This window comes from Erinaceus europaeus, chromosome 20 (genome assembly GCF_950295315.1).
Source record: "Erinaceus europaeus chromosome 20, mEriEur2.1, whole genome shotgun sequence".
In the NCBI taxonomy this organism is placed as follows: domain Eukaryota; kingdom Metazoa; phylum Chordata; class Mammalia; order Eulipotyphla; family Erinaceidae; genus Erinaceus; species Erinaceus europaeus.
Window position 1 is genome coordinate 23,808,115 of NC_080181.1, and position 14,596 is coordinate 23,822,710.

The window sequence follows — 14,596 nt, forward strand, 5'->3', positions numbered from 1 at the left end:
ACATAGGAAGCATAAAAACGTAGTTTCTACCAGAGTGGTGGTGCTATGCCTTCTCTCTTTATGTGTATATGTATGCCTCATGTAAAACTTTCTGTGATTTATAATATGTAATAGACAAAAAATTAAAGTGGTCCAGGAGGTAGTGCAGTGGATAAAGCACTGGACTGTCAAGCAGGAGGTCCCAAGTTCAATCCCCAGCAGCACATGTGCCAGAGTGATGTCTGGTTCTTTCTCTTTCTCCCCTATCTTTCTCATTAATAAACAAATAAATTAAACCTTTCAATATATATATAGTTATTAGCTTCTATCCTGGGCACTATCTGAAACCAGAATTGTTTGGTACTCTAGTCTATCTCTCATAAAAGTTGATTAAATTTTAAATAAACATATGTTTCAAAAGTAATATCCCTAAAAGGCCAAGTATCTGGTCTTATCAAAAGAAAAAAGGAGAAACAAAATAGCTAATCAATACCTAATAGCAACGTTAAAATTCCAATTCATTATTCTGTCAACTATCCCAAGTTCCTTCTAGAAAGAAGGGTCCTCAATTAATTGATCAAGATCAGCTACCTGTTATAAGCAAGCTTACTTCTACAGCCTACACAGCTCACTAGTATTTCTAGCTAAAATAGGATATCTAGACCACTTGTTTTTGAATCCCAATGGTAATTCTTTCATTGAAAGAAAAAATGACCAGAGGAAAAAAACAGCATGAGTCTGGAAATTTACCTTTCATTTAAGAACATTAATCCTTGGGGCGGTGGTGCAGTGGGTTAAGCGCACATGGCGCAAAGCGCAAGGACTGGCCTAACAATCCCGATTCAAGTCCCGACTCCCCACCTGCAGGGGAGTCGCTTCACAAGCGACTCTCTCCCCCCTCTATCTTCCCCTCCTCTCTCCATTTCTCTCTGTCCTATCCAACAACAACATCAATAACCACAACAAGGGCAACAAAAGGGAAAATAAATAAATAAATAATTTTTTTTTTAAAAAAGACCATTAATCCTCAACTATTCCCATAAAGATTGCCCAACACAAACTCCATTCTAAATGTGTGTCCCTTATGCTCTACTCATTCAACCATTGTAGCATGACCTGGTAGTGTTCATAGCTGCCTAGGTCTCAACAGACAGCCTTGTAACTAACCCTAATATCAGCTCTTGTACGTAAATGGTAAATCATGCAGACACTTGGCCATTAATCGGAAGTAGCAAGAAGGGATCTGTGGAGCTATGAAGACCCACCCAAGAACCCTCCCATCTGACCTAGACCTCCAAATTACCTTTAACTTTGAACTGATTAGCAAAGCTTCACAATAAGCAGCTTCCAAAATGGCTTCTATTATTATAATCTGGGCCTCCTGTTACTTATGTCCATAACCCCATCAAAGCCAAGTAATGAGCTGATTTGTATAAACTATGGATAGTGTAAATATAGTGTGACATTCAGGTCTAGGTCACAGAAGACAATGATGCTCACACTTATTCTCCCTTCCTTCTCATTTGCACTAATGAGGTCAGCTACCTATTGTGAGCATTCCTATGAAGAGGAGTACATGGAAAAGAACCTGACAAGGGCCAGGCAATGGCATACCTGGTTAAATGCACACAAGATAAAAGCTTTAAACCACTATCTGAAGAATAACTTATTGCACAAAAGTAGACGATAAAAAAAAATTTTTTTTTAAATAGACAATGCATTAGGTGGATCTGATTTGAGGATGTGTGTTATGTGTACTAGATGCCAGATTCTTCTCCAAGCACTCAGGATATATCAATTAAGGATATGCACTTTGTCCTCCATATGGAACCTACATTTTAAGTTAGGGAAAAGAGACAAATCTACTAAGTAAATACTCTAGAACATTTCAAGTTCTGGAGTGGAGAGGCAAAAAAAAGTAAGAGAAGTGAATGGGAGAGGTCAGAAAACATCACTGATACTTAAATAAAAGCATTGGGGGGTGGTGTAGATAGCATAATGGTTATGCAAACAGACTGTCATGCCTGAGGCTCCAAAGTCCCAAATTCAATCCCCTACCACCACAAACCAGAGCTGATCAGTGCTCTGGAAAAGAAAAGAAAAAAATCCAACCAAAAGGAGTAATTTAAAGACACCAAAGCAAAAACATGCCTTACTTGTAGAAGAAATATTTAAGACCAGTGTGGAGCACAAAAAAAAAAAAAAAAGCTTGGGAAGGGGGGTTGAACAGTTTAAAGCCCAGTAGGTCACTGGCTTTTACTGAGTGAAATGGGAAACAATCAGAGGAGTGACATAATCTGACTTATATTTAAAGGATCTCTATGCCTGCTGTGAGACTAGTAAGCAGGAGGAAGTGCTTGGGAAAGAAATATGTCTCTCTTTTTTTAATTTTTTTATTTATTTTATTTATTTATTCCCTTTTGTTGCCCTTGTTGTTTTATTGTTGTAGTTATTATTGTCATTGTCGTTGTTGGATAGGACAGAGAGAAATGGAGAGAGGAGGGGAAGACAGAGAGGAGGAGAGAAAGACAGACACCTGCAGACCTGTGAAGCGACTCCCCTGCAGGTGGGGAGCCGGGGTTCGAACCGGGATCCTTATGCCGGTCCTTGTGCTTTGCGCCACCTGCGCTTAACCCACTGCGCTACAGCCCGACTCCCATATCAGTCTCTTTTACATACCTTTATATGCATACTGGTTAGACTCTGTGTCAGATCCTCAACACTTCTAGCTGCAAAGTAAAGGCTTTTGCCCTTTTGTTATACCTTTAAATTCTAAAATAGTAACAAAGACAGAGGTCTTTTTAAAGAAGGTCATAAAAGGAAGCACCAGAGAGGAATAAAGATAGGATCTTCCTAACTCTAAGTTAAACAGAATAAAAGAAGACTTTACTAGCAAGCACTGTCCCAGCCCTATACTAAGACACACATTGAACGCACTACTAAATTAATGCTTATGAAAATTGTTCCTTATTTCAATTTACAAACCAATTGAAGACACAATTAAAGCAATTCCGTTCATTATCTCTTGTATAACATATCAGTATTTTCCACAAACCAACCATGAACCATTCACAAGTTATCACATTAGAAATTTTAACTACTTTCCGTCTTCGAATTTGTTGATTTGAACAGCTACCAGACTGCAGAGCTAACCTCTGCTGCCCCCTTGTGGAATCACATTTTACAACCCAAGCCACCCCCAAATAATTGTCTTACCATAACACTGATATCAAACCTATATGTATATTCCCATATTTTTATACCTACATATATATTACTGTCACAAACACACACACTCAGAGACAAATTTCTTAACTCGCATATCTTTCAAGTAGATCAAATTGTCAAAAGGATCATGAACAATTAAAAATAAACGCTAATTGCTTCTAACTCATGATAATCAGTGGGTGAATAAATTAAAAGAGCAAGTACACTAAGCCAGTATGTTAACTATCCTTTTGTTTGTTTAGCTAAAACATATGGGGGGGATTTCCCCCATATCTCAGACATTTTGCCACAAAGCACTGAATTCATTTTTCCATATTCACACATTATAGTTTAGTTTCAAAAGCAAATACTATCTGGCAACTTAGTTTTAATCATGGCACATACACAGGATTTTAATTAGTTTCAATTTTTAATTTAACTTCTATCCAATTCAATTATTCATCTCATGGCCCAGGAAACTTCCTAATTATCTCTAAGCCCACTAATGGCAACTTTTAAACTGCAGATTGGTCATTTTTTATTAAACTGCCAGAACAAAATAAGCATTACATATCCTAAACTCTTTCCACTGACTAGATATCTGAAATAGTCCACTTAAAAAACCTTTAATTGGTAATGAAGAGCCAAACAGGCTGTACTTTAAAAATTAATGACCACATCAGAAAGTACATTTCAGTAGTTTTTCAAATTAGTATATTCACTTCAAACAACTGTGTTGGTCTATCTCCTATTCATCTCTAGTCATTAGATCAATTTAATGTTCATCATGTCATGTTCAACTTCACATGATTTTCAACAACTTGTCTAATATCCAATAACCCTAAAATAGTTCCCCTCATAAATCTGTTTGTAATATTCTGAGATATGCAATTATCTTCATATAGGAATTTTTTTTCCCCCTCAAGGGTTATTTCTGGGTCTTGGTGCCTACACTCCAAATCCACTACTCCTGGAGGCCATTTTTTCCATTTTTTTGCTTGTTTGTTCCTTGTTGTTATAGTTATTACTGTTGTTACCTGATAGGACAGAGAGAAGACGGGGAGAGAAAGACACCTACAGACCTGCTTCACCACTTCTGAAGCAACCCTCCTGCAAGTGAGGAGACGGGGGTTTGAACCTATGTCCTTGAAGCGGTCCTTGGCTTCACACCATGTGCACTAAACCCGCTGCACTATTGCCCAGCCCCCTGAAGTAAAAATTTTAATGCCGATAAATGTATTCCAAGAATCAATCAGTTTGCACTTCCCCCAGTAACACTATTATCATGAATATAAAGTCTAGCAATTAAGGAAGTGGTTCAACTTGCTCAGATTATATAATGGCAATATACTTTTAAATCCTCTAATATAAAATTATATTTTTAAACAGTCTTCACTTGCTCTCCTGCATTATTCACTCACTGCATGCCAGTCAGGAGAGCTGAACTTTGAGATAAACAGTGCAGTAGTATTACACAGGATTACATGGGAGAGGCCCCAAATTCAATCCCTGGCACTAACAGTCTGAGCTGAGACATGCTCTGGTCCAAAATTAAAATTGCATTTAATTTGAATGTATACATTTTGACCACTGCTTATATTTAATGGTCTAAAGGACAAACCTAATTCAATTGAAAAATGCTTTAGCCTTCAGACATTTTATATTAAATTAGAAAGTAAATAGGAACAGCAATTCTGGTTCATGTTAGATTATAAAAAATTTTCACTAAGTTAGGGGTGAGAGTGTTTTGCAGATGCCTATCATGGCAAGATGAGAACTTACATCCATGTGTCAACAACTGTACTGAAAACCATTAACCTCCTAATCAAAAAAAAAAAAAGGAAGAAACTATTGAAAAACTTAGTTTCCTCACCTGAAAACAGACCATCTGGTATTCAACCTTCCCTTTTTGGCTTGTCTCACTTAGCTAATGCTTTCAGACACAGTACAAATTCAAAATATTGTATTAAACTTCTATGAGCAACAATATGCCACCAAACTAGAGAACTAGGAAGAAATGGATATGTTCTTAGAAGGATTCATCCACCTATGACTAAATCAGAAGAACTAGAAAACATGAATTACAGCCAAAGAAATTGAAACAGTAAACAAAAACCTCCCCATAACCAAAAAACAAGGCCTAGGTAGTTTTATTTATGAATTCAACAAAACTTTTAAAGAGGAGTGATTACCTACACTTCTCAAACTCTTCCAAAATTCATCTGTTTTTGTTTTTTGAAATTTGAGAATAAGTTTTTGTTTGACATACCAAAAGCAGAAAGCACCAGAACACCAACCTACCTTGCAGTTCTACCTGCTCTGTGAATGTATGTGTTGGCATCCTCTGGACAGTCAAACTGAAGAACCCAATTAACAGCTGGGAAATCTGTGCAGAAGGAATGTCAAGTTAAAAAAAAAAAAAAATCAGTTTCAAGATCTGCCCTGCCACACTATTTTTATTTTACAATATTGATTGCTAGGACTTTCTACCTTATCATACTGATAGATAGCATCTGTGAACTCTATTAAAAATAAAATTAATTGTGTGAACCAAGAGATAATAAGTACAGCTTTTCTGACAAAGCGAACTAAAATTAATGACAATGTTTGAATGTGAAGATTATTTTTTATCTGACACAGAAAAGACAAACTGTTGTTGTCAATAAATAATGAAGTAGCCTTATATTTTTTTAATATTTATTTTATTTATTTATTCCCTTTTGTTGCCCTTGTTGTTTTACTGTTGTAGTTATTATTGTTGTTGTCATTGTTGGATAGGACAGAGAGAAATGGAGAGAGGAGGGGAAGACAGAGAGGAGGAGAGAAAGATAGACACCTGCAGACCTGCTTCACCGCCTGTGAAGCGACTCCCCTGCAGGTGGGGAGCCGGGGTTCAAACCGGGATCCTTATGCCGGTCCTTGTGCTTTGCGCCACCTGCGCTTAACCCGCTGCGCTACAGCCCGACTCCCGAAGTAGCCTTATATTTAAAAGCCTAAAAGAATCAGTTCTCATGGGTTCCTCATAAACTATGGAATCAATTTCTAAGTTTAAAGGTGTCTTCATGTTTGTTTTTTACTTAATGAGAGAAAGACCCCAGAATAATGGTCCAATTTGAGCAATATATGAGGTGGTATAGAATGAACCAGGGGCCTCATACATGGACTTCCACAATCTACTTTGTTTATCCAGTACCCTACTCACTGATTTCCGTTTAAATAAAGGTTTGGCTTTCCTTCTAGGCCCATATCTTTTTAAATCAAGTTTATTTTTCATTTACTAGCAATGTCTCCTTTCTATATTTCTGGCTATAAATTTCCATTTCTCCATGAGCTATCATTTCATTCTTAAGTCAGTTAATTCCCATCCATGTACAAATCTCAGTAAGATTTTGTTATCTCATTATTAAATATTTTTTTAAAAAAATTCAATTGCAAGTCAATTGGAAGTATACAAATTCCCTCAGCAGTAAACAATAATTACATGATAACATAAAACAAATACTGATCATCTGACCAATATGGGCCAGGCAATGGTGCACCTGGTTGATTCCACCCTCTACCATATGCAAGGACCCAGGTTTAAGCCCCGGGTGCCCACCTGCAGGGGGAAAAAAAGCTTCATGAGACAATATAGATTATAAAAATCTTAATTATATATATATAATGTTTGTCTACTGTCAACTCATCTGAGAAGGAGCTCTATATCTCTGTAACAGTCCCTAGTCCCAGGACTGGACTTTTCTGAGGACAAGGACCATGGGGAGGAGGGAACATGCTCTGGTGTGAAGACCTCAGCTTGCCTCCACAGACCACAGGCATCTCTCAGCCACCTTGGTAGATGGTCTCCAAAAGGCACTCAATGTAAACAAAGTGCCTGTATGGAAAAAGTGTATGTGTGTGTGCTTGGTTACTACCTCCAGTGACATAAGAATTAACTGGTAGGATATATGGAGTATGCTTCAAAATACTCCAAAAGGGATAAGAAGCAGGGGTTGTGAAGTTGAGTGGAATGTTTTATGAAATCTACTGTCTTTGATATGTTTAAAATTTGTAAGAACAATAAAGTGAATTAAAATTACCACCTATTTAATCTAATTCTTTGTTCTTCCCTCTAAACTAGTTCTCTAAGCACTTCAAAACCTTTGTTTCCAGCCAGTTGTACAGTATTATCACAGTGGCTTTTTAAGATTACAATAGTATTTTACTGGGTTTTTTTATTTAATTATTTTAATGAGAGAGAGAGAGAGAGAGATTGAACAAGACCAGACCACTGCTCAGCTCTGGTTTATAGAGTTGCTGCAGACTGACAGACACATTGATATTTTAAATTAAAATTAGAATGGCTGAGGAAAAGATGAATTTCATTACTTCTTATTTAATAAATCATAACATTTATCAAGTTTCCAATTTTCAAAGGAATAGGGCATCTTTATGGCTTTAAATCATTAATCCTCTTTTGATTTTGCACGCTCCTCATAATTCTATAATTATCAAAAGTACAAAGGAAAGAATAAAAATGTTCACTGATATAACTGAAATAATTAAGGATATCAATGTACTGACAGTTCTTTCATAAGAGAAACCCAGACACCTGATCCAAACTATTTGAATTCCCAAAATGCCATTTCACAATTCAGTTTCATTTCCTATAATCACAAATCATTTTCTGCTAAGAATTTTTCTTACCTAGACCCCTCGCTGCAATATCAGTAGCAAAGAGCACAGCAGCTTTTTTGCGTACAAACTCATTATAAACCTCCATTCTTCTCATCTGCTGCTGTCGACCATGCAGGGCAAGGATAGAAACACCAGGACGAAGTCGACAGAAAACTCGGAACAGATACTGTACCTAGACATTAACAGAAAAAATGAGTTTACTTCTGATAGCAGCAGTAGTCAGTTTATGAAATACCGGAAGTAAGGCACCCAACTTTTCCCCATTAAAAAAATACAAAGCACAGAAACAAATATAGCCTAGAATTTTGGCCCTCAAATGTTTGTTCACATTATTTCCTAAAGTAATTTTGAAAAGAAAAAAGCACATATGCCCCTCTTGCATGTTTAAACTGATATCTAATACTACCCCCAATGTATGCAATTGCAAAGAACATGATTTCTAATAAACTATAATATTGGCATTTAAATATATTTATGGGGGGGGTATAGCATAATGATTATACAAAGACTCTCATGCCTAAGGCTTCAAAGTCCCAGGTTTGGTTCCCCACACCATAGTAAGTCAGAGCTGAGCAGTGCTCTGGGACCCAAAAACAAAAACAAATAAACAAACAAAACAAAAACTACAAAATAATACACACACATATATATTACACTGAGAAATGCATCTAACAGATTCTAAAAAGCACACCAGTTAATGCCCACCACCAATTTAAAAATATACAGAAATGAGGGAGGCTGTACATAGGTAGGGTAGGGCTCATCAATTCTGTGCTATAAGTAAGAATACTAAATGAAAGGAACTCCTTAACTGGAAAAAAATTTGTATCATTTCTTTTTCTCCTTGAACTCATTCTCCAATTCCACAGAATTTTATCTTTATATTTTATGCTTCAATTTTTTTAATTAATTGCTTTATTGAAATTCAGGATTTTCTACAATTAAACTATATAAACCTGCTTTTAACCTTTTATTTCCTCTCATCATAAAGGCATTCTAAGTTCTCTTACCAGAACAATTATTTGGAAAAGAAAATCACCTGAGAACGCAACAAGAGAAGACCAGGATTTCTTTGGGAACCCACCAGTCGCTGGTGAGTGCAAACATGGACAGAGAGGGGCCTAAGGAGAGATTCTTGGGGCTAAAGCCTGTATCTACTCCCACAGCAATTATTTGTATAGAAGTATCTAAATACTTAGAATTTGGCAGAACTGTCAGACATAAGATTTTATTTCTTGTATTTCTTAATTTATGAGACCAGATGGAGACAATGTTACTTTTATTTCTCTATAGTTTATATTCATATATGAGGACTACTAAATGCTAATATGGTGCACAGTAGAGCTTCATTTCATGCTTGTTTCTCTAACATAGGCATTAAGAAAATCTCATGAAAACACAGAAAATGGAGTAGAGAAACCTTACAACTGTGAAACTATAATATATATGTCAAAATCATGATGTTATATTACAAGTAATCTTATCTATCAGCTAAAAAGTTCAATAAGTCTCCCTTCAAATTTTGTTTAAAGTAATGACTAATAAAACACCTAAATGGCAAAGTGACTTGTTCCTCAGTCATTAGTGTCATTTACTTGCTCATCAGCAATACTCTGGTACCAGGAAGATTCTCTGACCTTGAGTCAATGTGCCAGTAAAATCAGAGGTTAATAGACTCATGCTTGTCTTATCAAATTGATTAAAAAAAAAAAAAGCAGTTATTATGAAAGGGGAAATACAGACCATACACAACCTCTCAGCAAGCCAATCTCAGGAAAATACATACATAAATTGAGAAGCATAAACTGAATCCATGAAAAGCTCTCTTCAATATGCACCTCTTCAATTAATACTGAACTTTAATTCCTTTAAAAAATGTGTCCTGGGAGTTGGGCTGTAGCGCAGCGGGTTAAGCGCAGGTGGCGCAAAGCACAAGGACCGGCATAAGGATCCCGGTTCGAACCCCGGCTCCCCACCTGCAGGAGAGTCGCTTCACAGGCGGTGAGGCAGGTCTGCAGGTGTCTATCTTTCTCTCCTCCTCTCTGTCTTCCCCTCCTCTCTCCATTTCTCTCTGTCCTATCCAGCAACGACAACAACAATAATAACTACAACAATAAAACAAGGGCAACAAAAGGGAATAAATAAATAAATAAATAAATAAATAAAATATTTTTTTAAAAAATGTGTCCTGAGCCAGAGGACAGATAGCATAATGGTTATGCAAACAGACTCTCATACCTGAGGCTCCAAAGTCCCAGGTTCAAACCCCCCATACTACCATAAGCCAGAACTGAACAGTACTGGCTCTGGTAAAAAACAAACAAAAAAAAATATATATGTCCTGGAGCCCCACCTCCTCAGACCTCAGCCCCACTAGGGAAAGAGATAGGCTGGGAGTATGGATCGACCTGCCAATGCCCATGGTTCAGTGAGGAAGCAATTATAGAAGCCACACCTTCCACCATAATGATCCTGGGTCCATACTCCCAGAGGGATAAAGAATAGGAAAGCTTTCAAGGGAGGGGATGGGATATGGAGCACTGGTGGTGGGAATTGTGCAGAACTGTGCCCCTCTTATCTTATGGTCTTGTCAATATCTCCATTTTATAAATAAAAATTTTAAAAAAAGAAGTCTATGCATGTTGGGATATTGTACAGATGTGGTTGAGTTAGGAAGAACCCACAAACCACCATATTTCCATGCGAGTATTATTACTTACATATCAATCTTCTGCCTTTTTTTAAAAACACCACATTACCCCCTCAGGGTATTGCCCATTCCCGCCAGCTAAAACCCTAGCAACCATTGCTACAGAAGCTTTCTACCTTCCCAGAGTGCCTGGTTTTCTCCACCCTTTCTTATCCAATTCCGTCCCAACTTGCTACTTCCAGAATTCTCCTATTGCAGTCACTTCTGTTTCCACTCTCTCTCTCTCTTTCTCTTCCGCTTCCTGACCTGGAGAAGGGCTGGCATGCATAGCAGGAGGCGGCCATTTTGCTAGCTCCACGTGGCCTAAACCTGCTGTGCTCACACCCAACACTGGCGCGTCCGCATGAATAAAGATTTGCGTTCCCACTCCGCCATGAGTTCTCGGTCTCTTCTCTCTCCGGCAACGCTAGCCTGGCAGATTCTAAAGAACTTAGGTTTCATTCTGATGAGAAGCAAGTCAGGAATTTTTATTATTATTTATGAGAAAGATAGGAAGAGAGAAAGAACCAGATATCACTCTGGTACATGAGCTGCTGGGGATTGAACTCAGAACCTCATGTTTAAGAGTTCAATGCTTTACCCACTGCACCACCTCTCAGACCACATGAATTGAGAATTTTTTTGAGCAAGGTAGTGTTTTATTTCAGTTTCTAGTTTTTGTTGTTGTGTTTGTTTTACAAAAGCACAGCTAAGCTCTAGTTTATGGTGGTACTGGGAACTGAACCTGGGACCTCAAGAACCTCAGGTACAAAAGTCATCTGCATAACCACTATGCTACCTCCCCAGCCTTAATTTCTGTTCTCCAAATATCACTTGGGTTATAATGTAAAAGACATGCAGAAAAGAAGCCAGAGCTGAGTAGTGCTGGGGGGGGGGGGGTGTGTAATTGAGATGTTTCCTCAATAAGGCAATATCAATTGGAAATACCCAATAGCTAAGTTTAAACAAAAAATCCAAAGCTCAGGGAAAATACCAGGCTTGAAATATAGATTTGATGGTTGTTAGAATAAAGATGAAAGTTAAATATACAGAACTGGTTCTGTGCCCCAGGAAAAGTATGAAAGAAGTACAAGTAGTGGTCAGATTTCTAAGGCACTCCAAAAATTAGTGATTAGGTTGATGAGAACTCAGCAAAGATGATTAAAAGACTAGTTAATCTGAGGATAACAGAGCAGATAATAATCAGAAAACAAAGAAAGGCAACAGGTTAGTGGATAGAATCATAGAAGTCTAAAGAAGTGTTTCAAGAAGAAGGAAAATTTCTGAAAGGCCAAATAAGGTAAGGACTAATAACTGAACACTGACTTGAGCAAATTCTATCTTACATCTTACATGCTGACTCACTGGAGAACTAAGGAGAGAAGAGGAGATGAGGCTGTGGTTCAACTAGCAGACTTGTCTTCTACAAGAGTTTGTAGTCAAACTTCTACAAAGAAGACATACAGATGGCCCAGACATATGGAAAAAAAAAAAAAAAAAAAGCCCCACATCACCTTCTACTACAGAATTACAATTCACATTGAAAACCACAATAAGAAAACACTTCATACCAGTGAAAGTGACCTGTATCAAAAAAATTGGGGATAGTTAGCATAGTGATCACGATGAAAGAATTTCAGGCCTGAGCATCAATGGTTCCAGGTTCAATTCCCAGCAACACCAGAAGCTGGAGTTTAGCAGAGCTCTAGAGGGAGTTTTTTTTTTTTTCAATTGGAAACACCAAGTGATAGCAAGGATATAAAGGAAAGAAGAGCTTTTGTTTAGCCATGGAGGCACAGTCCATGTTCAAACCAGTACCTCACAGGAAGTGGTCTCTATCTGAATGAAAAGTACCTCAGAGAAATACATGTGCAAGACTCAACCAAAAATAACATAAAAATGAAATACATACAGCAATACCACTTCTAGGTATATAACCATAGGACTTAAAAACACTAATTAAAAGGGATATATAAACCCCTCTATAGTTACATAGTTACACAGTTGGCACTAGTAACAATAGCCAAAATATGGGATCAACCTAAATGCCCACTGATAATTGATTAGATAAAATAGCTGTGGGACAAAAAAAAAAAAAAAAAGCTGTGGGACAAATATGGGAGGAAAAAGGAGAGAGTTACATAAATTTCACAGTTGTAAACCAATTTTAAATCAGTAATAAAAAAAAAAAAACAATTCTTAGGGTGGGGGAGATAGCATACTGGTTATGCAAACAGACTCTCATGCCTAAGGCTTTGAGGTCTTAGGTTCAATCCCCAATACCACCATAAGCCAGGGCTGAGTGGTGCTCTTGTAAAAAAAATTGTAAAAAAAAAAAAAAAAATCAATTCTTTACAAGTTTCCCCTCTAGCACAACTTCAACCAAGGATTATATAAGCATTAAATTAGTATGTTTCTTTAATTGGTAGAAAAGAGTTTTCTATCAAGAGGGCAGTGACTAGAGAGTAACAAGGAAGGCAGGAAAGGAGAGGGACACAAAATAGTTCACTTAGATAGTATGCTGCTTTACCGTATATGTGATCTAGATTCAAGCCTGGCCCCCATCACATGGGAAGGAGCTTCAGTGCTACCTGTCTCTATTTAGAAGGGGGGGGATATGGGGTTTGGATTTTATTCTTTATATCAACATTAAAAATGACAGAAATAGGAGTCGAGCGGTAATGCAGTGAGTTAAGCGCAGGTGGCACAAAGCACAAGAACCTGCTTAAGAATCCCGGTTCAAGTCCCCGGCTCCCCACCTGCAGGGAAGTCACTTCACAAGTGGTGAAGCAGGTCTGCAGGTGTCTATCTTTCTCTCCCCCTATCGGTCTTCCCCTCTTCTCTCCATTTCTCTCTGTCTTATCCAACAACGACAACAATAACTACAACAATAAAAAACAACAACAAGGGCAACAAAAGGGAATTTTTAAAAAACGACAGAAATGCAAAGAAATGGCACTTGCATTATTAACAAAGGTCTAAGTAGGTGTGAGATAGGGTATAGAACACACATAATAAAAGGACTGGTGGCGATACAAACAAGGACACTTCCTTTGTTGTGACAAGACAAAAAGCAGAAAATTATGGAGTGGTATTTCTACTTGGCAAAGGCAGGAGCTTGTGCATCCACAATTTCAAAGTTCAGGGTTGCTTTTTCATACAGGTAAGAGAGAAAGAGACAGAGACGGGGAGAGACACCAGAGTTTCCTCTAGTCTCATAGTACCTCCCATGTGCTATCAGGACTCAAACCTGGAAGGCGAACATGGCAAGGCAAACAATCTACCTGATTGACTGTCTCTCCAGTCCCAGGAGTAGAAATACTAAAATTTCTTTATATACAGATACAAAAAAATAAATAAATAAAAAACCCTTCTTCGTGAAATGTAAATTTCTAAAAATCTAAAACAGATCTTTACAAAAAAATGTAATGCCATTCTTTATACAACAAAATAACAGGTTCAAGGTTTTTCTCTAATATACAAACCACTACTTATCTTCCCAGAAAGCTAGAAGAAAGCACACCTAAATGTTTATGCTAAGCTATACCCAAAGCTACAAATCTATAATCAACTGTGCCAACAGCTACATGTCATCAGGGAATGTGAAATGTAATCAATCACAGGTCCTTTTCTTTAAGATTATAGACTAAGTTGAATATATATCACTAAATCCCTTATTCTAAGCACATAACCAGAGTTAAAGAAATGAGTCTTTAAACTAAGAGTGGCTTAGAATGCACTTACAAACACGAGGTCAGAGTGATTCTATGGTTTTCACTCTCTCTTGATCTTTCATAAATAAATAAATAAATAAAACTAAGACATATTTAGAAAGATAGGTGGGGGGGCAGCTGGTGACAAGCCCCCAGTCCCCACCTACCAGGGGAAAGCTTTGCGAGGGGTGAAGCAGTGCTGCAGATGTCTCTTTACCTCTCTCCCTCTCTATCACGCCCTTCCCTCTTGACTTCTGGCTGTCTCTATCCAATAAATAAAGATAATTTTAAAAAGAAATTCCATAGAGCTTTTAAAAAAAATAGAAAGAGG

The 14,596-nt window shown here is 37.5% G+C and overlaps 1 protein-coding gene across 5 annotated transcripts in view; it reads right to left on the reverse strand.

Annotated features, from left to right (window-relative positions):
- Positions 1-14,596, reverse strand: part of DDX10 (DEAD-box helicase 10) — a 653,321-nt gene that overhangs the window by 609,042 nt on the left and 29,683 nt on the right. For all 5 annotated transcript variants that reach the window (XR_009546788.1, XR_009546786.1, XR_009546787.1 and 2 more), the window contains exons 8-9: positions 7,873-8,035; positions 5,488-5,572 (exon numbers count right to left, since the gene is read on the reverse strand). Coding sequence is in view for 1 of the 5 variants with exons in the window: in XM_007539286.3 (XP_007539348.1) it covers positions 5,488-5,572; positions 7,873-8,035 (248 nt within the window). In the remaining 4 variants the exon portion in view is untranslated. The remainder of the gene's footprint in view (positions 1-5,487; positions 5,573-7,872; positions 8,036-14,596) is intronic.